Genomic DNA, 21,248 nt, shown 5'->3' with positions numbered 1-21,248 from the left:
TTTTTTTTTTTTTTTTTTTTTTTGTGTGTGTGTGTGTGTGTGTGTGTGTGTGTGTGTGTGATGCTTTTATAGTTTGAGAATTTCATGTGTGGGTGCAATGTACTTTGATCATATTCACCCTACTCCTTCTAGACCCACCCTTTACCTCACATACTCTCAGTGTTGTGGCTTTACCTCTTCCTTTATAACCCTCCAAGTCCAGTTTGTGATGCCCGTACGTGCATGAGTGTGGGGCCATCCAGTGGAGCATGGTTGATCTAGCAGGGGCCACACCCTTGATGAAAACTGGCTCTCCTTTTCCCAGAAAGGATATGCTTTTCATGTCATTGATTTGATGTGATGTGTAGGGGTGTCTTGCCTCCATGTATTTCTGTACACCTCATAAGTACCTTGTGCCTGTGGGGGCCAGAAGAGGGTGTCAGAGTCCCCAGAAGTGTTACCACTGGTTGTTAAATTGCTGTGTGGGTGCCGGGAACACAAACCAAGTCCTCTGGAAGAGCAGCCAGTGTTCTTAACTTCTGAGCCATCTCTCCAGCTCAGGATATACATTTTTTTTAAATGCATGAGTGAATCTGAATCTCTACTGTTTAGTGGAGCTGAGATAGCTGATGTAATATAATTTGTTACAGTTAGAGGCTTTTGTTTTTTTGTTTTTTGGTTTTTTTAAGATATCTGACAGGACAAAATTATTGACTAGGTGACTCCTTTATTGGCATGGATTTGAGATTGTGTCCTAGTGCTCTCTGAGCAGTATTTTTGGTTAAGAGACCAGGCAAGCTATTGCCAACTGAGCCAGGACAGTGTAATAATGAGTTGTGTTGACTTGAAGTCTCTAACGTGTCTCTGAACCAAATGGGCTTTCATGTCTTCCAGGTACAGGGTGCTTGAGCTAGCAGCAAACATCCTAATTAAAGAGGAGATCCTGAGTAAAAACGATCAGTTGTCAAATCAGGTGGCTGTCCAGTTGTTGCCTTTTATGGTCATTACTAATGATGATATAGAGTCTCCTGATATGAAAATTGCTATACATTTGTCAAAATCAGGAATTTGCTCTCTGCATCCTCTGTTCAGAGGCTGGAAAGAAGGTAAGAAAGCCAGTTAGATAAAACAGGCATCTATTTTATTAGGAAGATAAATCAGTTAAAATTGTCTGTCTTTGCTGTTTGCCATTGTATTTGTTATATGTCAACATCATATTTTTTATTTTTACTAAGTGGCTTATAGACAAATTCAGACTTGGAGTAAAAAGAAAAGTAAAAGGCAAGCTTTTGAAGAGAATAGTAAAAATTTTATCTGCATATGTTACTTTACCTAATTCTTTATGTGAATGCCACTGTATGTATTCAAAATTTTTTACAGCTCTTGAAAATGTTATTAGAAGCAAAAAGTCAAGAGAAATAATTGGTATCGGAAATCAGAAGATGGTGCAGTTGCTGGCCGGCAATTTAAGCTCAGGAGACCGCTCTTCAGTGCTGAAGCTGGTAGGTGTGCCGTCCATCTCTGTGTGTTCCTCTCCTGTTCATTAGGCACCCAGCTCTGCCCTCCCGGACAGTTTTTCTGTCTTTTTATTGTTGTTCCATTCTTAAACAACCGTTTTACTTTGAACAAACACAAAGGTAGTTTTGGGTATTCCCTTTGGGGGCCATGGCCAAGAGTTACAGCTCAAGCTGATCTAGAACTCGCTGTGTACCCAGGCTGACCTTGAACTCCTGATTATCTGCCTCAGCTTCTCAAGAACTAGGATTATAAGCTTTTACAACCACTAACTTAGCATACTCTACTGATTGTTTAAGTCCTTAACTATTTATATCATTTTTGGACTAGTAAAAATACTTTGTTCTTTTTATTTATGTATTTTTGTATTTATTTATTTTTTGAGACAGGATTTCTCTGTGTAGCTTTGGAACCTTTCCTGGAACTCACTCTGTAGCCCAGGCTGGCCTCAAACTCACAGAGATCCGCCTGCCTCTGCCTCCTAAGTGCTGGGATTAAAGGCATGCACTACCACTGCCCAGCCCATACTTTGTTCTTTTTAATCTTTATTTTTCCTAATTTATATTTAAAATATTAGTCTTTTCATTGTTAACATAGCAAAATGAAACTAAAAGAAAATACTTTTGTAAACCTTTTAAAGGTGTTAGGTGTCTGATTTATTGATTTTTTTTGTTGCTTTTTGTATTTTTAGGTATGTGGTTTATATGCATTGTCAAGTGTATTTATGTACTTTATAATTTTAAGTGTACATTTACCTTTAATCAGTGTTTACTGTTTTTGAAAGGCTTTTTGTTTGTCACTCATGCTATACACAATACATAGATAGGCCTGAGATAGATAGAAAACTTTGTCCTGGAAGATCATGACTAACCAGTAATGGAGTATGCTTATTTCCCAAGGTGGAGGATTTAATAAGTGCCGGGGAAAAGGAGTCCTACAACCTGAAGCAGAAAGTGACATTCCACGTGATTGTGTCTGTGCTTATCTCTTGCTGTTCATCCTTCAGAGAAACCTGCTTTCCGTTTGCTATACGCGTGTTCAGTTTGCTGCAGAAAAAAGTGAGGAAGCTCAAAAGCATCATTACTGCTGTGGTAAGGAGTGCAGTGTCTGCAGAAAGTTGACTACTGAGTAAAGTACAGCATGACCTGTTGATCCCAGCAAAGCTGAAGTCCAGAAGCTGAGCTGCTGTGTCTGGATCTAATTGGAGGAGTGGGGAGCAGTAGGAGCACTAGCTGGAGGAGGAGGAAGCAGTGGGAGCACTAGCTGGGGGAGGAGGAAGCAGTGGGAGCACTAGCTGGGGGAGGGGAAAGCAGTGGGAGCACTAGCTGGGGGAGGAGGAAGCAGTGGGAGCACTAGCTGGGGGAGGGGAAAGCAGTGGGAGCACTAGCTGGGGGAGGGGGAAGCAGTGGGAACAGTGGTTTTCAGACAAGGGACTCCCATGCTTTTGCAGGAAATTTATTCAGATTATAGAATTTCAAAGTTGAAAGGTTTCATGTCATAACTGAGCCTCCTCACTGTTTTTATCAGGTCACTATCCAAGTTTCACTCATGAACTACTCTGGTAATGACAAATTCACCAACTCACCAGAGTTGGTGCTTGAACAAAACTTGTTACAGTGTTTATTGAAAGAATATCCTGTATATTTAAAATGGTTGAGTGTTCTGGTAGGTCTGGCTGTCTCTGGCCTGCTGTTGTCTCTGATAGTGTTATTAAAGGTCATGTTTCCATTTGTACAGAGTGCCCATTTTGAGGTAACAAGATTGTTTTAGTATCTGCTGTCTGCAGCAGTTTTTTTTTTTTTAATTTATCTTCAGATCTTCAAAGGGCTGCCCATTACAGGATTTGCTAAGTGAATTACACTTTCTTCATATTTATGTATACTCTTGGGGTTTTTATAAATTCTAATTGTAGTCATTGTTAGCTAAAATTATGTAAATTTAGCGTGCTTCTTCATACTGTAGAAAGTGGCCCAGGTGTCTGTCTTTTGTGAGGTGCAGTAACTGGAACTGTAGTGGTCCTTGGTGTTAGCAGTGTAGAGCAGTTGTGGTTCCTTCAGTGTCACACTGAATGGATCGTTTCACATTGCTCTGTTAGTGCTCTTTCTGAGGACTGAGCATCTTTTCAGCTGGAGCAGCATATCCGTCCATTTGCGAACGCAATCCTTATGCAATTGTTGATCCACTCCCTACTAGGATATGCACATCCTCTGTAGTCTATGCATAGAGCTCATGTCTGGAACTACTTTCAGGATGTGCTGGTTTCTGTTTCCATGAATGTTTCAGGAAATCCCCTCCGAGTGGCACCTGGAACTGATGCTGAACAGAGGATTGCCAGAGGAGCTGTGGGAGCATTATGTACAGCAGCTCCACAAGGCCCAGAGGGTTGCTGTGGAGGACTCCATTTTACTTGTATTTTCCCTGAAGTGTTTTATTTTTGCACTGAAAACTCCAAAATCTTTTCCTTCGGGTAAGGCATGGTCATGACTCTTGAAATGTGATACAACACTGACTTTTTAACTCCGTAGTTCACCTTCACTTGAATGAAAAGCTCCCCCAGCATGCTGGTGTAGGTCTACCCATTGCTTGTCTGTCCCCATTCCCTGCAGGTGCTACGTGGTGGAATCCTGAGCAGCTAGATGACGACAGCAGACACTACCTGCACTTGCTCATTGGTGTCTTTGAAATGCTGCTCGAGGCTTCTGACGCCATGCATTTCAGGGTTCTGATGAGGCTGATAATGAAGGTACTTGGCTCACTCCTCATAGGCATTTCTGCTGTAGGTAGTGTAGGTTATTTTATTGCCACGGTTCTAATACTAATGGGAGGATATTTTGCAGCAAAGACGAGTGTGTGCTGACAAACATGCCCTCCAAAGCAGTGTAGTAATCACAGCCAGGCAGCACACTGAGTAGAGAGTAACATTGCAGCCTTCCTATTGGTGGGCTAGTGTGTTTAAGAATCAGAGCAAGCCCAGCTTTTCGTTTTAAATGTCATTTATGGATGAAAAACTGGCCGAGTGTTCAAAGATGATATTCAGGAAACTTACCCTGGGCTTTGTTACCTCCATGCTGCAAGCAGTGTGTGTGTTCTTGTCCTTGTCTGACTCACTCTCCAAGGCGTTGAGCATTGCCAGCCTTGTTCACTCCTGCAGAGTGCTCTCTTAGTGAAGTTTCCCAGATCCCGCTCTTGGTTTTTAGTTAGTGTCCCTGTCTTTTTTTGTTTAGTGTTTTCAAGTGCAAGGTTATAGTGAGGCTTCTTGAATGTCATTCTTCAGTGACATCCTTCTAACTGGTTAAAATTCCAGATATTGAATAAGTGATTCAACAAGGCACATGTCATTAAATCACTCATGTCTTATTCTTGTACATTAATGAAAAGAGCGGGGGCAGTTTATCTGAGTGAGAACTAGACTTCACTTTGTCTTGCTTTCTTTTGGTTAGGTACATCTACAAGATGTTCTTCAGTTGTTCCAGTTCTTCTGTGTTTTGTGGACCTATGGTTCTAGCCTTTCCAATCCACTTAACTGCACTGTGAAGTCAGAGCTGCAGACTCAGGCTCTTTACATAGGCTCTGTGATGCTTTCTTCTCAGAACACACAGTATAAGCAAAAGCTGGCGTCTACTGCATCTCCAGGTATGGCAAGTCACATTTAATATTTAAGTGAGTACATTATAGATACATAGTATATGAGGAAGTATAGCATATACTCTTGTGTTTGATTGTATAGAGATAACATAATTTATTAAAGTAAATGACTGTGTGGGGGAGATGGTGCTGAGGATAAAGGCACTTGCCATCAAGCCTCATAATGACTTGAGTTTAATCCTGGGCCCACATGTGGAAGGAGAGAACTGGCCCCTAAAAGTTGTCCTCTGACCTCTGTACTCAGCATAGTGGTGACCACACCCCACCACATACGTATACAGAAATATCTTTATTTTTATTCATTAAAAAAGATTACAAAAAAAGCCAGGTGTGGTAGCACACGCCTTTAATCTCAGCACTCGGGAAGCAGAGGCAGATGAATCTCTGAGTTCAAGGCTAGCCTGGCCTACAGAACAAGTTCCAGAACAGCCAGGGCTACAAGAAGAAGCCATATACTTTGTTTAGAAATCAGCATTTGAACTTTTCAGCTTGGTATTACATATTTCCCATCCTTTTTCACTAGTGTTAGTGTAAGACTGGCTTCTTGCTGCTCTTCCTCTCTCGTGCTCTGTCTCTTCCCCTGCATAAGTACTTCTGAGCTTGTGCTGTCTAAACCTGTCCCAGAATTTCCCAGAATAGTGGGGAAATGTACTTGGTCCATTTGAAAGCTTCAATCCTGACAGGAGAGTCTCAAAGGGCCTCAGGAAGAGGCTTCTTAGACTAGCACCAGTCCTCACTGTGAGTGCAGTGTGCTTCTAGACATTTCTGTCTGTGAGGAGTCCGGGAAATACTACTTGGCATCTTTCTTTCTGCTTTGTTCTGTATTTGAACAGGATCTTTCAGCCTGTCCTTATCATTCAGGCTGTCATAGAACTCACTATGTAGTTCAGGCTTGTCTCACGCCTACAGCAGTGCCTCTGTTGTCTCGGCCTCCAGGAGCTGAGACGATAGGTTGTGAGCCACGACAGCCAGCCTTGTTTTAGCGTGTGTTTCCAAAAGTGTTACAGTATTCAAAAGAAAAAGTACTGTAAGGGATGGAGAGGTGACTCAGTTGTTAAGAGAACTTGCTGCTCTTAGGGAGGACCCAGGTTCACTTCTCAGTGCCTACATGGTGGCTTACAACTCTCTGTAATTCCCATTTCAGTAGATCCCTTAAGACCCTCTTATAACCTTTGAGTACCAGGCATGCACATGCTGCACATACAAAAACACATAAAAATAAGTAAGAAACTAGAAAAGTCAATGAACTATGCTTTGAACGCAAATAAAATTAATTGGAAGAATTGTTTCATGTGCATTGTTTAAATGGAAAGACATTGCAAGAAACTGCTTTCTTAAATGGTGTAGAGCTAACATATTTTGGGTTCTAGGACTTGACTTAGATATGGTGCCCTTTGTCATAGCACTGTGAATGTCTTAAGATTTGAATGTTTTAAAAGTTCTGCTTCACGATACAGGAAAACTGATCTTTTGGCTCGAATCTGCCCCTTGAAAGAATTTTAACTTTTCAGCTATTTGCTTCTGGCTTTGCTTTGTGAATTAACCTTGGGGCAACCGAGAAGGATTTATAGCTTTCATAGTGTAAGAGATTTACAGAAAAGTCTGGAACTTGTTGAATTCTTTCTTGCAGTCTAGAAGTGGAATATTCACATCAATCATTTCCATACATGTAACATGAAAGGGATTTTTGTAGCTTTTTATCCTGAGTACATGTTTGTTTATTGAAACAGGGTTCCACTTGACAGCCCTGGCTGACCTCGTACTTGATGTGATAGAGCAAGCTGGCCTTGAAATTGACAGCAGTCTTTCTGCCTTCACCATGAAAATGTTAGGATTACAAGTATGGGCTGATGCCTGACTAATACATCTTTGAAAAACCAGTATGGTTGATCTCAAAAAGAGATCATCTACTACACTTCTAAAGCTATCTTGTCAGGGTTGTTGAATAGAGTAGGGTGTAAAATGAGTAGTTTCCAGAGTTGTTCTGGAAAACCAGCATAGCATTGAAAGTTCACAAAGTTTACGTGTAGAACAACACAACCACAGGTCCTTACAGTTTGTGAATGATGCTCTATAAGAGTCCTACACAAGGTTTTAAATAGGAAACATCTGCCAGATAGCATTTATATAAGAAATACAACATTGGTTTAATAAAAAGAACTCTGTGTTGAAAGGGAAACCTCATATAATGTCCAAAAATCTGAAAAGGTATTAGGCAAAAGAAATAAATTCTTCATGTTCAAGGAACAGCAAAATAAAAATAACAGAAAAATATTCCTTACCATGTGTAGTAGCGAACACCTTTATTCCGAGCACTTGGGAGGCAGAAGTAGGTGGATCTATGTGAGTTCGAGGCCAGCCTGGTCTATACACTCCAGGACAGCCAGGGCAACACATAGAAACCTGTAGCTTGAGTTTTCCTGCCTGGCCCACAGTCAGGACAAATCTCTCTCTTCTGCCAGTCCCACAGCCTCAGACCCGACCAAGTAAACACAGAGACTTATATTGGTTACAAACTGTATGGCCATGGCAGGCTTCTTGCTAACTGTTCTTACAGCTTAAATTAATCCATTTCTATAAATCTATACCTTGCCACGTGGCTCGTGGCTTACCGGCATCTTCACATGCTGTTTCTCATCATGGCGGCTGGCAGTGTCTCTGACTCAGCCTTTCACCTCCCAGCTTTATTCTCCTCCTTGTCCCACCTATACTTCCTGCCTGGCCACTGGCCAATCAGTGATTTATTTATTGACCAATCAGCAACACACTTGACATACAGACCATCCCACAGCAGAAACCCTGTCTCAAAAAATGAAAAAGAAATAATTAATTAAGTTAAAAAATAATAATAATCCTCACATCAGACGGTAGCAGTTTCACTGCAGTTACAGTTGAGGCGAGGAACCACTCTTGTTACACTCACTACTGTGAATTTGCTGTCAGGAATAGGTGACATTTTAGATGTGTATGAAATGAGTGGATGGGACTGATACCTTCCTGGGCCTGGAATGTTTTTGTGGATGCTAAGTAGGGTAGTAGACTAAATTATTAGAAAATCTAATACCATTCTTACTCCTTGTATAAAAATTCCCCCTAAAATGAAGGTGTAACATAAAACTTAGCTGGTATTAGAAGAAGACAGAATGTGTATGATCACTCTCTAAACACAGAGATTGATACTTTTTGATTGAATTTTCAGGGTGGGCAGTAACTTTCCAAGCCAAAGATAAAAGTAGAAAAGTTTTTATAGACCAACCTGGGCTATATGGGCTATATCACAACCTTATCTCAAAAAAGAAAGCAATACAAACCTAGCCAATCAAACAATACCCTAGAAGGAAAAATATATATAATATAATAACCCTAGACGGAAAAAAATATAGATTGTAAGATTTCCACACTAAAAAAAAACTCAAGCATCAGTTAGGGAGCCAGCTTTGATTGGCTAATGCCTGTAATCCCAGCACTTAGGAAGCAGAGGCAGGAGGATCTGAAGTTTTGGGCTAGCCTGGACTACATAGCAAGCCTTTGTCTCAAAGCAACAACAAAATTAGCAGTAATTTAAATATTTGCAAAGCACCCATAGTAAACACATGGGTAACTTCCTGCTGCTCCTAAGGCAGGAATGGATTTGGGAGCTGTTGCAACACTGTTCTGAAATCACCTTACCTTCACTAGCACTTGGCAACTTAAAAGTAAAGATAACAATTTAGATACACGTGTACCTATTAGGGAACATACACCTTGAGATGAGATGACAGTTGACAAAGAATCAATTTATTGGGCTCATTTGCATGTTTTGAGAAAACATAGCCATTTTTCTGAAATAATAGAACAGTGAACAGTCTTCAGAGGAAGGAGTCTGAAAGGGAGCCTGTGTGTGTATGATGGCCAGGGTGGGGGTAGTGCTAAGGATAGTAACCAGGGTGTCCCACAGGCCAGATGCATGCTATGCGACTGAGCTGTGCTCCCAGCCCCAGAAGGAGACCTGTCACCATGTACCCTGACACTGTCTCCTTTCCCCTTTGGTTTAGTGGTGCCGTCTCTACTCCTCAGTCTGGGAAGCCCTGTAAAAGAAGTGCGCAGAGCTGCTGTTCAGTGTCTCCAGGCCCTCGGCGGAGTAGCTTCGAAGTTTCAGCCGGTGATAGAGCACCTGCTTCCCAAGGCAGAGGAGATCACTTCAGACGCTACCTACGTGATTCAGGTAGACTACTGTCAAAGACAGTTGTGATGAGGGCCTGTCGAACAGGAACAGTCTGCTCCCTTCCTGTACCTTGTAGGGATTTGTATGGACTAATCCACTAACTTAAAAATGTGTGTCAGCAACTGCGGTCTTTGTGCCATTTTTTAAAAGGTCACATATTGTATTTCAATTCTGTTGTCCTTTCCTTTCATGAAAGACTAATGTTCAGCCTTCCATAGTGAGCTAGCTGTGGATACTGATACTCTTTCCAGTTGGGACTGTATTTGAAGAGAAATTAAAAGATGTAAGCAATGTCATGTCATTTGGAAAAGACTCTTCCATAATTAGAACATTTAGTCCTTAAAGTTCCTTTTCCCTTTTTAATTCAGTTTTCTTTCTTTCTGGTATCCTAGGATTTGGCTACGTTATTTGATGAACTACAGAGAGAAGAGAAACAGAAATCACATCAGAAGTTGTCTGAAACTCTGAAAAGCCTTCTGCACTGCATTTATGGCTGCCCATCTTACATTGCAAAAGACTTGATGAAAGTATTTCAAGATGTGAACAGTGAGGTATGAGTGTTTTACACAGAATGCAGTGGATTATGTGTTCCGTATGACTTTCCTGATAAGTAACTGTCATGTATGAGGAAGTAACTGTGTGCTCTCAGGGGAAGAAGTTCTTCACAATTTGGAAAGAATGTATTTTTTGGAGGGAAAAGCACAGCCTCCTTTAGGTGCTCAAGGAAGCCTGTGATGTGAAGGAAATGTCTGCTCTGACTAGCAGAGTTTTAACTGCCTTCTTTCCTCTGCCTTGAATGCCCGTGGCTCTTGACCAACTGCAAATTCAGAGAATTGAGAAGGAGTAAAATGGAATAAAAATTATTTGATTATTTGTTTTACAATTATCAGCCCTGAGTTGTCATTGATGTCATTTACAAGTTGACAGACTTCTTCTATGAAGGAATAGATAGTGAATATGGTCCATACTCCTATCTGTGAGGTTCATGTCTTCTGGTTCAACCAGGCTCAGATTGGAAATGTTTGGGAGAAAAACTATGTCTATAGTAAACAGGCAAGGTTTTTTTCTTCTCCTCGTTTCCTAAAAAATACAGCATTGTTATTATTATAATTAATCTAGAGGTGATTAAAAGCTTTTAGAAAGCTGTGACTAGAGTATATGTGCACATTATGCCATGTTATATGAGGGGCGTGAGTATCCAGGGTTTTGTTTAAGGAGTGGCTTATGGACGGTAGGTACTCTGCAGATATCAAGTAACAACTCTTGGGCTCTGTGGACCATCTTTCTTTGCAGTTGCTCAGATCTGTCACTGTGAGGAGAGCAACCACACAGGGTATGTAATCAGATGATTATGGCCATTGTCAGTGAACAAGTTTAAAAGGACAAGACATCCACTGGATTTGTCAGACAAGCCATGATTTGCTGGCTTAAGGTTTGATTGTTAAAGCCTTTACATACCTCATTTGAGTTAATGCTAATTATACCAAATTGGAAATGGTGGTTGAGGAAAATGCAGTACTTTAGCAAATTGCTAAACTATTGCTACACTCATATTTTAGTTTGTATTTTCTGTTCTCAGAATGTCTTCAGCTCCTGTAAATGTAGAGAACTGTCAGGTGAGCTGTCAGAGCAGACCTGAGCAAAACATGAGTCTCGGTTACTACTACTAACCTTCTCTGTCTTTAGATGGTGCTTGCACAGCTGTTGCCTAAGGTGGAGCAACTCCTAGAGAAGGTGGAGAAGGAGCCTACAGCTGTCTTGAAAGATGAGGCCATTGTTTTGCGTCTCATTCTGGGAAAATACAATGAGTATTCAGCTTCACTTTTACATAAAGACCCGAAGAGTCTAGACCTGTTTATAAAGGCTGTGCACACAACAAAGGAGCTTCACCCAGGAATGCCAACCATCCAGATTACTGCTCTTGAAAAGGTCAGTGGCTTCCTTCAGAAACCCAAGCTTGATCATGCATTTAGAGAGTTATTAATGGGTTGAACATGCTTTTAAAGGCATGAGATATATATCGTTTACCTACTGTACAAAGTTGCTTGCAGGTCATTAAAATAATTGCATTTAAAAGCTGGTGAGATGGCTCCTCAGGTAAAGGAGCTTGCCACACAGACAGACAACTTGAGTTTGATCCTCAGATCAGATTGATCAGATTTTAAATGGAAAAGTAAAGCAGAGTTGCTTTATAGTAAGGAGAAATCTTTGGGTTGAAGCTTGTTTGCTGACTCCTGGGTTTGCTTTTTTTTCCTGCTCCTAGATTACAAAGCCATTTTTTGCAGCTCTATCAGATGGGAAGGTGCAGCAGAAGCTTCTGTGTATGCTGTTTGACTTATTGGTGAACTGCAAAAACTCACATTGTGTTCAGACGGTTGGCAGTGTTTTTAAAGGGGTAAGTCACAAATTTTGTAATTTGTAAATGTTTAGTCTTTTCCAGTTGATAAAGTGTATAGCCTGCATTTTTACAGTGTTCCTTTGGGGTCGGATTTCACTATTAACAAGATCCATAGAAAAGTATGTACTCAAGAAGTATAAAACCCAGATCTTCTGTCCTCACCACTTTTTTTGTTTTTTTTTTTTTTTGAATTCTTTAAATTTTTCATAGATTAGACAGTGCATCTTAATCATATCCATATCCTGCTTCTTTTGCTCCCCGCCCCTGCCAGTGTATCTTCTTTCCAGCTTCAAGGCCTCTTTTTAAAAAGAAACAATTCACTAATTTCGATCAGTTCTGTCCTTATGTAAATACATGGGTGTGGGGTCATACTTTGGGGCATAGGCAACCCACCGGTGGCAACCCTCTCTCAGAAGCCATCAGCTGTCACAGCTCCTCAACCAGGCATGGAACCTCAGGAGCCCCTTCCCGTTCATGCTGAAACATTTTTTTCTTTTCTTTCTGGTTTTTTGAGGCAGGGTTTCTTTGTGTAGCCTTGGCTGTCCTGGCTGGCTCTGTAGACCAGGCTGGCCTCAGACTCATAGAGATCCACCTGCCTCTGCCTCCAGAGTGCTGAGATTAAAAGGCATGTACCACCACTGCCTGGCCTTCATGCTGAAATTTTTAACAGGCATGATACTGTGCAGGTTACCACAGCTGCTGCGAGTTCACCTAGAGAGGACAGCGTTTCACAGCCTTCTCCATCTTTCTGGTCTTAGATTATTTCTGCCCACTACCACAATGTTCCCTGGGACTTGTTTGGTTTGGAGCAGGTCAGTATGAATGTCCCATCTGTGGCTGAACATTCGTAGTCATTTACTCTCAGTATTTTGAATGGTTAGGATTCTCTTGCAATACTACTGCCCACTGTATAGGAAGCTTCTTTGAACAAGATTAAGAGCAGCACAAGTGGTTCCAAAGGGAGAGTCTGTAATGGGGAGGGAGGCATGGCAGCAGGAAACTAGAGCAAGAGGCCGAGAGATCGCCGTCAGTGGTGGTGCACGCCTTTAATCCCAGCACTTGGGAGGCAGAGGCAGGTGGATCTCTGTGAGTTCGAGGCCAGCCTGGTCTACAAAGTGAGTTCCAGGAAAGGCACAAAGCTACACAGAGAAACCCTGTCTCCAAAAAACAAAAAACAAAAAGAAGTCGAGAGACCACACATCTCCATCCACGTGCAGGAAGCAGGACAGACTGAAAATAGAACGAGGCTAGTTACCTTTTTTTTTGTATGGAGTATCTATTTTCAATGAGTTAAGGCATATGGTTATCTTATTTTGGTTCTTATTCATACTAGGTACAGCTGCTTGTTTCTTGAAAGGAATAGGGAATTGTGAGGGGCTTGATGTTGAGCAGGGTGACCTTATTTGACTTAAATAGACATGTGATGTATAAGATGGAATTGGAGTTCTGCTTGTTACTTTTATATGTATATAGAAACCTAACCATCATTGGAGTGGGTTATTCCATTTCTTGAATTGACTAAAATGGAGAATGGTACAGGCAGTGAATAAAGGAACTGCCATACAAGTGTGAGGACTGGTGTTCATACCCTGCATAAATTCTGGGTGTACATTGTAGCCAACTTGTAGTCCCACACTTAAAGGACAAAAACAGGATCTTCAGAGCACACTGGCTCGGTGGATTATCTGTGTGGTTGAGCTCTGGGTTCAGATAAGAGACCCTGCCTCAATAAGGTGAAGAGCAATCAAGAGAACCACTTGTGCTGCTCTTAATCTTGTTCAAAGAAGCTTCCTATACAGTGGGCAGTAGTATTGCAAGAGAATCCTAATCATTCAAAATACTGAGAGTAAATGACACACACACACACACACACACACACACACACACACACACACATACACACACACACCTCAGACACAGTATGCATACAACAATAAGAGTAAAGAAATTCAGGGCTGGAGAGAGGGTTTTAATAATTAAGAGCACTTGTTGCTCTTCCAGAAATCCTGGGTTCGATTCCCAGAACCCACATTTCTGCTCACAATAGTTTGTAACTCTGGTTCCAGGCCATCTGACACCCTCTTCTGGCTTGCAAAAACACCACGCATGTAGGTGGTACACAGATGTACATGCAAGCAACTACCCATACACATAAAATAATTTTAAAAATGATAAATTAGAGTATCCAGATTTAGCTCTCAAATCTTTTAACAGAGTTTGTTAAAAAGTATTTTGTTAAAATACTTTGCAGAAGTATTTTAAAGTAAGTCTGAGGCATTTAATTTCTATCCTTATGCGTGTCTGTTTTCACCTTTTAAAAACAGCCATTTTCTTGCCGTAACTACAACATACCTGAAAAAATGGCATTACTTCTTTGATATCATTTAATACCTAGTGCATAGTCATATTTTAATGAATGTCTCACAAATATTTTTGACAGTTATTTTCTTCATATTGAAATCAAATATTTACTTGCTGTGTCAGAACTTTGGGGAAAAAAGATTCTTAATTCTGCCCCATATCTAAAGAGTCTCTTGGAGCGTGAATCTGTTATTCTTTCCCAGTTAGTGAGGATATATCTGTTTTCCCATGTGGAACCAGGGTGTTTTCCACACTGAGGGATGAATGTGAAAGTGTGAGATGCCTATAACAGAGACCCAGAACCCCCTAGAAGCAAGTGTGTGCTAGCAAGAGGGCTCAGCTAAAGTGAACCTCCAAGTTAAATTCTTGTTGGCGAGTGTGGTGTTGGCTTTGGTTGGAACCATCCTCCCTCCTGCTTTTTCTTCAAGTAACAGCATCAGACAGTGAGAGGCAGGACAGCTAAAGATCTAGGATGGTGTTCCAGCCCTCAGTTACAGAAACCCTTTTTATAGGACAACTTCTGCTTCTAATTTTTATTTTTAAAGAAATGGGGATGATTAGAATCACAGAGGTAGCATTTTAGCAGACTTTCAATATAATATAATAATAATAAATTCTTTTAAAATGAGATCCAACCGAAATGGGACTATTATAAGACATTTAAGAGGTTGGAAAGGGAACATGGTACTGTAATTACTCCATCTTCCATCTCAGTGAACAGTAGACTAGTGTGCACATGAAATATTTGCAAGCCAGAGGTTGATGCACACCTTAATCCTACCACTTGGAAAGGTGAAGCAGGAGGATCACAAGTTCAAGGCCAGCCTGGGTTCCATACTGAGACCCTATCTCCAAAAATCCAAAACCAGACAAACCAAAGAAGACAAATATATTTTCAAGTACACCATATCGGCTAAAGATAAAAGCTCAGCCTTGGCTGTAAGGCAAGTGTGATTACCAAAAATACTTTATTGTACACATCTTTGTACTTAGTGGCAGTCAGTAAATATCGTATGATGAAATAAGTACATACTGAGATGGGTAGAATTCCTAGATACCAGAGTCATTTATTCAACTGAGTATTTGAAAACATCCTAAGGAATGCATAAGAAGTCATTAGTAATGTTTGTATTTGGGGATTGGGCAGGCCTCAAATGGCATAATGACATAGAAGTGGACGGAAATACTTTCATTGACCTGTGTACTACTGTTTATTGCAGTAATGTTTTGATCTTATTTTAAATATTTAAATTTAAATATTTAAATTGATAATTTAATTACATTACAACTATTGCTGTAATCTTGTTCCAATGAATTAAATCACTAGCCATCCTTTCAATATTTCAGATTTCTGTTGATGCTGAACAAGTCAGAATAGAACTGGAGCCACGAGATAAAGCTAAATCTTTGGGCACAATTCAGCAAACGAGAAGGCAGAAAATGCAGCAGAAGTAAGAGCTATGACTACACCAAGGGCCTGCTCTTGTTCTTTAGGCTCTGACTGCCCGTTGTGACTGTGATTTCTAGATACTTGTCAGTTTTGCATAAATAGGCATCATGGTGTTTGCATTTTCAACTTTTTGTCTCCTCTGTTGACCAGAAAATCACAAGATGTAGAATCTGTCCAAGAAGTTGAGGGTCCTTACTGGCAGAGAGTCACCCTCATCCTGGAGTTACTGCAGCACAAAAAGAAGCTCAAAGGCCCGCAGATCCTGATTCCAACTCTCTTTAACTTGCTCTCAAGGTAATGGCATGGCTTTGGTCTGTGAGACACTAGGGTGGTAAAAATTTGCCCATGTTGATCAGTCTTTCTCTTTTGGGATACTCTTCTTGTTTCGATTGTCCGTTAAAGGAAGGTGAAATACTTTGGTTGAAATACTGAGAAATGGTTTTAGTTACCCGTTGCCAATTTCTATAGCGGACCTCCTCCTGTGCTGTGTAGTACCTGACCTCATCTTTCTGCCTGCTCTCCTACTCAGCTTCCAGTGCCATATCCGTCACTTGTATTTTAAGGGTGCTGTGTGACAGACACCTGCTGTGTTTTAGTTGTAAATTCTTAGAAAGCATAGCTGTAGAGTTTGCCACTGAGTTGAGGAGTGCTCTCATTAGAAAAGTCAAGTAATTCTCCACATTGCTAGAAGATTGCAAGTAGGTTAGTGCAAAGTACATAGAGAGGAGAAATAATCTGATGTGCTACTTGGTTGTAGGAGGAAAAAACTAGAGTTTGAAATCTTACATGTTAGACTGTTTACTGATAGTATTTTCTTTACTCCTTATTGAATAAGCTCTGAACAGTAGTCATTAATGTGACTGGATTAATTTTTACCTTCTGAATCGTTTCTCTTTTGGGGTTCCTGAAGGTGTTTAGAACCTTTGTCATCGGAGCAGGGGAACGTGGAATACACTAAGCAATTAATTCTGAGTTGTTTGCTTAACATCTGCCAAAAACTCTCCCCAGATGGTGGCAGAATCCCTAAAGGTATGTATTTGGTGGAAGGGAAGGGCAGAGAAACCATCTGCTTTGCCCATGAGTGTACCAACCACTCAGACCTTTTCCTTTCCCTCCACTGTAGAGGTTGTAGATGAGGAGAAGTTCAATGTAGAATTGATAGTGCAGTGTATCCGCCTCTCGGAGATGCCGCAGACTCACCACCATGCCCTTCTCCTTCTGGGTACTGTTGCTGGCATATTTCCGGTAAGTGAGCGGTGTAAGACTTGAGGGGCTGTTCTGAGTCTTTTCTTCCATGGAAATGCACTGGTGTGTAGTGATTTAAATTCATTAGGCAGAGGATTGGGGGCTCAGTGGTAGAGCTTTTGTCTGGCAAATGGAAGACCCTGGATTTGGTTCCCAGTGTTGCCAAAGAGTAAGCAGCAGCTTCTGTTAGTAAAGTAAAAATGACTTTCTCACTGGGATGTGGTGGGGCTTCAGCTGGACGGTGTGTGGTTAGTTCTTATATAGTATCTGACACACGGTAACCATCCAGGAAGGTTAGCCTGCCAATTCCCAGAAGATCCTAAAACATGAGTTTGATGATCATGAACTTCCTGAAGAAGTGACAGCCGTCGCGCTAGTAGAACTCCTGGCTACTGTAGTGGATGCAGAGTGTGTTTTGTCATTTTGATGTCACTGTCCCCCAGTCATGGATAGTGCTGCATATCTCTTCGTGTTCATCCGCTTTCCCGGCGTTCTTACGTACTTTGACCATTTGTCTGTTTGGAAACTTAAGATCTCCCCATTTTTGTGTGGTTTTATTTCTGGTAGTCTAGAGCATTAACCTTGTGCATGCCAGGCAGGCGCTCTGCTGTTGAGCTCTAGCCCTGGCCCCGCCCCCTTGCCTGTTTTTGAGGAAAGATAGCTCTATTTTTATTAGTGATTTTTTAAAACAAATCTTTAGTATTTAAAATAGAAAATTGTACTTTATTTCAGGATAAAGTTCTTCACAATATCATGTCTATTTTTACGTTCATGGGAGCCAATGTCATGCGCCTGGATGATGCTTACAGTTTTCAAGTTATTAGCAAGACCGTGAAAATGGTCATTCCAGCACTTATTCAGGTAAGCTGTTTGGATGCCACCATCATTGTTACTGTTTTTAATTTTTACACTTTTCTTGTAAATGCCAATTTGGAAGCACTCAGATTCTTCTGTGTCCTGAATTTTACAGTAGTGAAGCTGGTAAATGAGCTTACAAATTAACCACATTTTCTGGTACTGCCATCAAATATGTTAAATCTGGTTCCACTAAATAACACTAGTGTAGCCATGAGAGCGTTTTGATATCATGATGAGTACATTTATATTGACTGTTTCATAATTTGATAATGAACTTTTTAGATCAAGAATACAATAAAGAAAAAACAAGAGAAAGGAACTTTTACAGCTTTTTTTTTTACAATGTCAAATTTATTAGCATGCAATTTAACACAGGTTTTCTAAGCATGGTCTGAGCCAAGACTCAGAGAGAACATTGTCTTTACCAGTGGGAAACCAATATGGGAAGTGAAAAGTAGCTTCAAGCAAAGAAAGGTGGTTATCTGTTCTCACTTCTTAATATCATTTGTCATGCTTTTGACTTCTGGGGATAAATATATTCACACCGTCTCCTTTTAATTCTTAGTGTTAGGTTGGTGTTTCCTTTGTTCAATACATTGGTATGTGCGGGGCCTAATGTGTTTCTGTGTGTATACGTACATTAGTTACCAAAGGAATAAGTAAATGGCTAAAGAGTTGAGAATAAGGAAATGTCTACATGGTCTAAGATAACCAGAAAAATTCATAAGAAACAGGATTTGAACCAATAAAAGGGAGGGCACAGTTTGTATAGAAATATGACGGAGCCATCTGTAGCATGGGAAAGAGCATGTGCTCTGTGTGAGTGAAGAGGGGCAATGCAGTTAGCAGGGACTTGTTGATAGAATTAGAGGGCGTTGGGGTTAGTCTTTCAGTTCTGTAATTCATTCTCCCATTCAGTCCCTTTGTTTTGATTGTGGGTACCAGAGTCAAAGGAATTGAACTTGGCTCTGGAAGCAGTGGGGAGCTGTTGGCCTTCTCTGTGCTGTGCTGCTTAGATTCTGCCCGTATGAGGATGCTTGTGCAGCTGTCTGTCATTTCCTGCCTCCTGTTGCTCTCCTTTGTGTGTGCATCTTGTTTTGTACAGGTAGATGATAACTCCAGGGAGGCAAAGCCAGCACCCTATGCTATATTTCCGTCAGAACCAAGTAGTACCTGCGATGAGATAGACACTCACTAAATTTTCATTGAGAGGCCTAGTCCTTCTGCAAGCTGGTTTTGAAGAAGGTTATTTGTGCTTACTCAAGTCCCTCCTTGGTCTTTTGCAGTCTGATACTGGAGACTCTATAGAGGTCACTAGAAACGTTGAAGAGATTGTGGTGAAAATCATTGGCGTATTTGTGGATGCACTTCCACACGTGCCGGAGCACAGGCGCCTGCCCATCCTCGTCCAGCTTGTCGACACGATAGGTGCAGAAAAATACCTGTGGATTCTCCTCGCCCTGCTCTTTGAACAGTATGTCACTAAAACGGTGCTGGCGGCTGCTTATGGAGAAAAGGTCAGAATATTGGGTGGGATGGTAAAGAAGGAGTGCGGTGATGTCACGTGGGCCTTGGGATATTGTCCAGTATGGAACTTGCACTGCCCAATGTGCATTGTTTGATGGCGCTTGCCCAGAAGCTTTTTCAAGATAGTTTCTGGTTTTCTTTAAGCTTTCAGAATGTGTAGACCCAGAACATCTTTAAATAACAACAGAACGTCTTCTAAGGGCCCTTGACTTTTTCTAAGCAATGGGTCTGGAGCCTCAGCTCTGGTTCTGTTTTAAGCCCTGCAGAGTGGGGTGTTGAAACAGGGCCTCTGGAAACTGCCTGTGGGGGTACTGTGTGAAGGGAGGGCCTGGCCAGCCATATAGAAGAGCCAGAGCTTATAGATCCAAACTGACGGGCCTGGGAAGAGGCAAACGGCTCTTGTACATCAGTCATCCTCTGATATCTTCCTCTGATACCTTCCTGGTGTCCTGGGTTCCTGCACAGGTCTTTGAATAGCTGTTTTACTGAAGGAATTCATACCTTTCTCGTCTGGTGACGACTTGGAGGGAAAAGCACATACTGCTGAAGGATGTGTTCTGGGTGTGTCCTTAATGTATGCTTACTAATGTACTTGTTAGGCAGTTTTTGTGACCTTTTCCCTTTCTTTCCAAACAGGATGCTATTTTAGAGGCAGATACTGAGTTCTGGATTTCAGTCTGTTGTGAGTTTAGTGTCCAGCATCAAGTCCAGAGCTTGATGCATCTCCTCCAGTACCTAGAAAAGCTGCCAGAGGAAAAAGAAGGTAATCACGGGTCAGGTGTTGGGTACCATCTGACTGAGAGCTGAGGAGGAACAGAAGGAAGGCGGCAGTCCTTGGAACCCGAGTGTGTCCGTAGAAGATCAAGAACTATGGGTTTTAAGTGGTCTACCAGAGGCCCCTGACCACTGTACCTCTAACGCCCTATTAGCTCTATTTGAAGTTCTGAGATACACATCTTCAGACCAGTGTTTCATGTGGAGGTGTCCTCCTTCAGCCTCAGGGCCTCAGCCCTCAGGAACTCACCCAGAGCTAGAGTGTCGTCTGATTGTCTCCGTTTCCCATTCTGTTGTATTTTCTGCTTTGACCCACTCTTCTCAGGCCTGTGGGGCGGCTGCTTCCTTGGTAAATATGCTCCCATGGCTCACTGCTGTGCCAGAGGAAGAGTCTGGTGTCCTAGCTGAGCACAGTTGTGTCTGAGATGGCGTCCCGCTCACCATGCTACACCTGAAAGCTCAGTGGACAGATGAGTTGTAGGTGAATAAAGTTATCTGTTTTGTTGCTGTTTTTCAGAAGCCACTCCCAAGACAGTATCTAGTAAGAGTGAAGTACAAGACGAAGTGTTACCAATCTTTAAGGTGGACACTCACACAAGCAAGCAACTTCGGCATTTTAAATATCTGTCAGTGTCCTTCATGGCCCAGCTCCTGGCTTCCAATCATTTCCTTAAAAAGGTGATGTGTTCTTTAAGTATGTTTATGCTAAAACGTGATCTTGCTTTTGCCAAAGAACAGTATTTTAGACTCGCAAAAAATAGCTTGGCAAATGTCTTGTGAAATATGAGGCATGCCTAGAAAGATAATGAAAAGACAGTATACTTCACCATGTAGACCTGTTGGGCACTATCCACCAGAGTTGAGACCCAGTAACTTCATTCTCAGCAGTATAGACTCAGCAGAAGCATGTGAGGATGCACACCACCAGGTATTTCCAGGCAAATGGGGGATAGCATTATTCATGCCAGCCCCAAACTGCTAACAAACCAAGTGTCTGCTGGTCCAGTGAATAAACTGCCTGGTTCTGAGGGGAGATGGTGAACAACACAGCCGTCTCATGACCCTTTCTCAGGAAACTATAGTTTATAACATGGTCATGGATAAAGTGTTGGTGCCTCTCCAAATTCAGGAACTCAGGTGCCTTCTGTCATCCCTTTTATGCAAGAAAAGAAATGGAGCGTGAGAATAGGGAAGAAGGAGGACCAGCAGTCTCCTAGCCCTGTCCCTGAGTTCTGCAGCTTCCTGATAGAGATGGTGTGGTAGGGTATCTCCATAACAACAGCCAGCTATCT

At 41.5% G+C, this 21,248-nt stretch overlaps 1 protein-coding gene across 1 annotated transcript in view; it reads left to right on the top strand.

Moving 5' to 3' along the window:
* Heatr1 (HEAT repeat containing 1) overlaps window positions 1–21,248 on the top strand; it is a 48,089-nt gene that overhangs the window by 14,401 nt on the left and 12,440 nt on the right. The window contains exons 15-32 of the mRNA XM_059263411.1: window positions 874–1,085; window positions 1,360–1,481; window positions 2,394–2,585; window positions 3,778–3,961; window positions 4,101–4,237; window positions 4,935–5,127; window positions 9,174–9,343; window positions 9,736–9,894; window positions 11,030–11,272; window positions 11,607–11,738; window positions 15,450–15,553; window positions 15,703–15,846; window positions 16,463–16,581; window positions 16,676–16,797; window positions 17,530–17,658; window positions 18,942–19,172; window positions 19,819–19,945; window positions 20,474–20,634. Of these exons, the coding sequence (XP_059119394.1) occupies window positions 874–1,085; window positions 1,360–1,481; window positions 2,394–2,585; window positions 3,778–3,961; window positions 4,101–4,237; window positions 4,935–5,127; window positions 9,174–9,343; window positions 9,736–9,894; window positions 11,030–11,272; window positions 11,607–11,738; window positions 15,450–15,553; window positions 15,703–15,846; window positions 16,463–16,581; window positions 16,676–16,797; window positions 17,530–17,658; window positions 18,942–19,172; window positions 19,819–19,945; window positions 20,474–20,634 (2,881 nt within the window). The remainder of the gene's footprint in view (window positions 1–873; window positions 1,086–1,359; window positions 1,482–2,393; window positions 2,586–3,777; window positions 3,962–4,100; window positions 4,238–4,934; window positions 5,128–9,173; window positions 9,344–9,735; window positions 9,895–11,029; window positions 11,273–11,606; window positions 11,739–15,449; window positions 15,554–15,702; window positions 15,847–16,462; window positions 16,582–16,675; window positions 16,798–17,529; window positions 17,659–18,941; window positions 19,173–19,818; window positions 19,946–20,473; window positions 20,635–21,248) is intronic.

Source organism: Peromyscus eremicus, chromosome 5 (assembly GCF_949786415.1).
Source record: "Peromyscus eremicus chromosome 5, PerEre_H2_v1, whole genome shotgun sequence".
Lineage (NCBI taxonomy): Eukaryota > Metazoa > Chordata > Mammalia > Rodentia > Cricetidae > Peromyscus > Peromyscus eremicus.
Note: the sequence above shows the minus strand (reverse complement) of the source record. Positions and strands in the feature narration are given on the sequence as shown.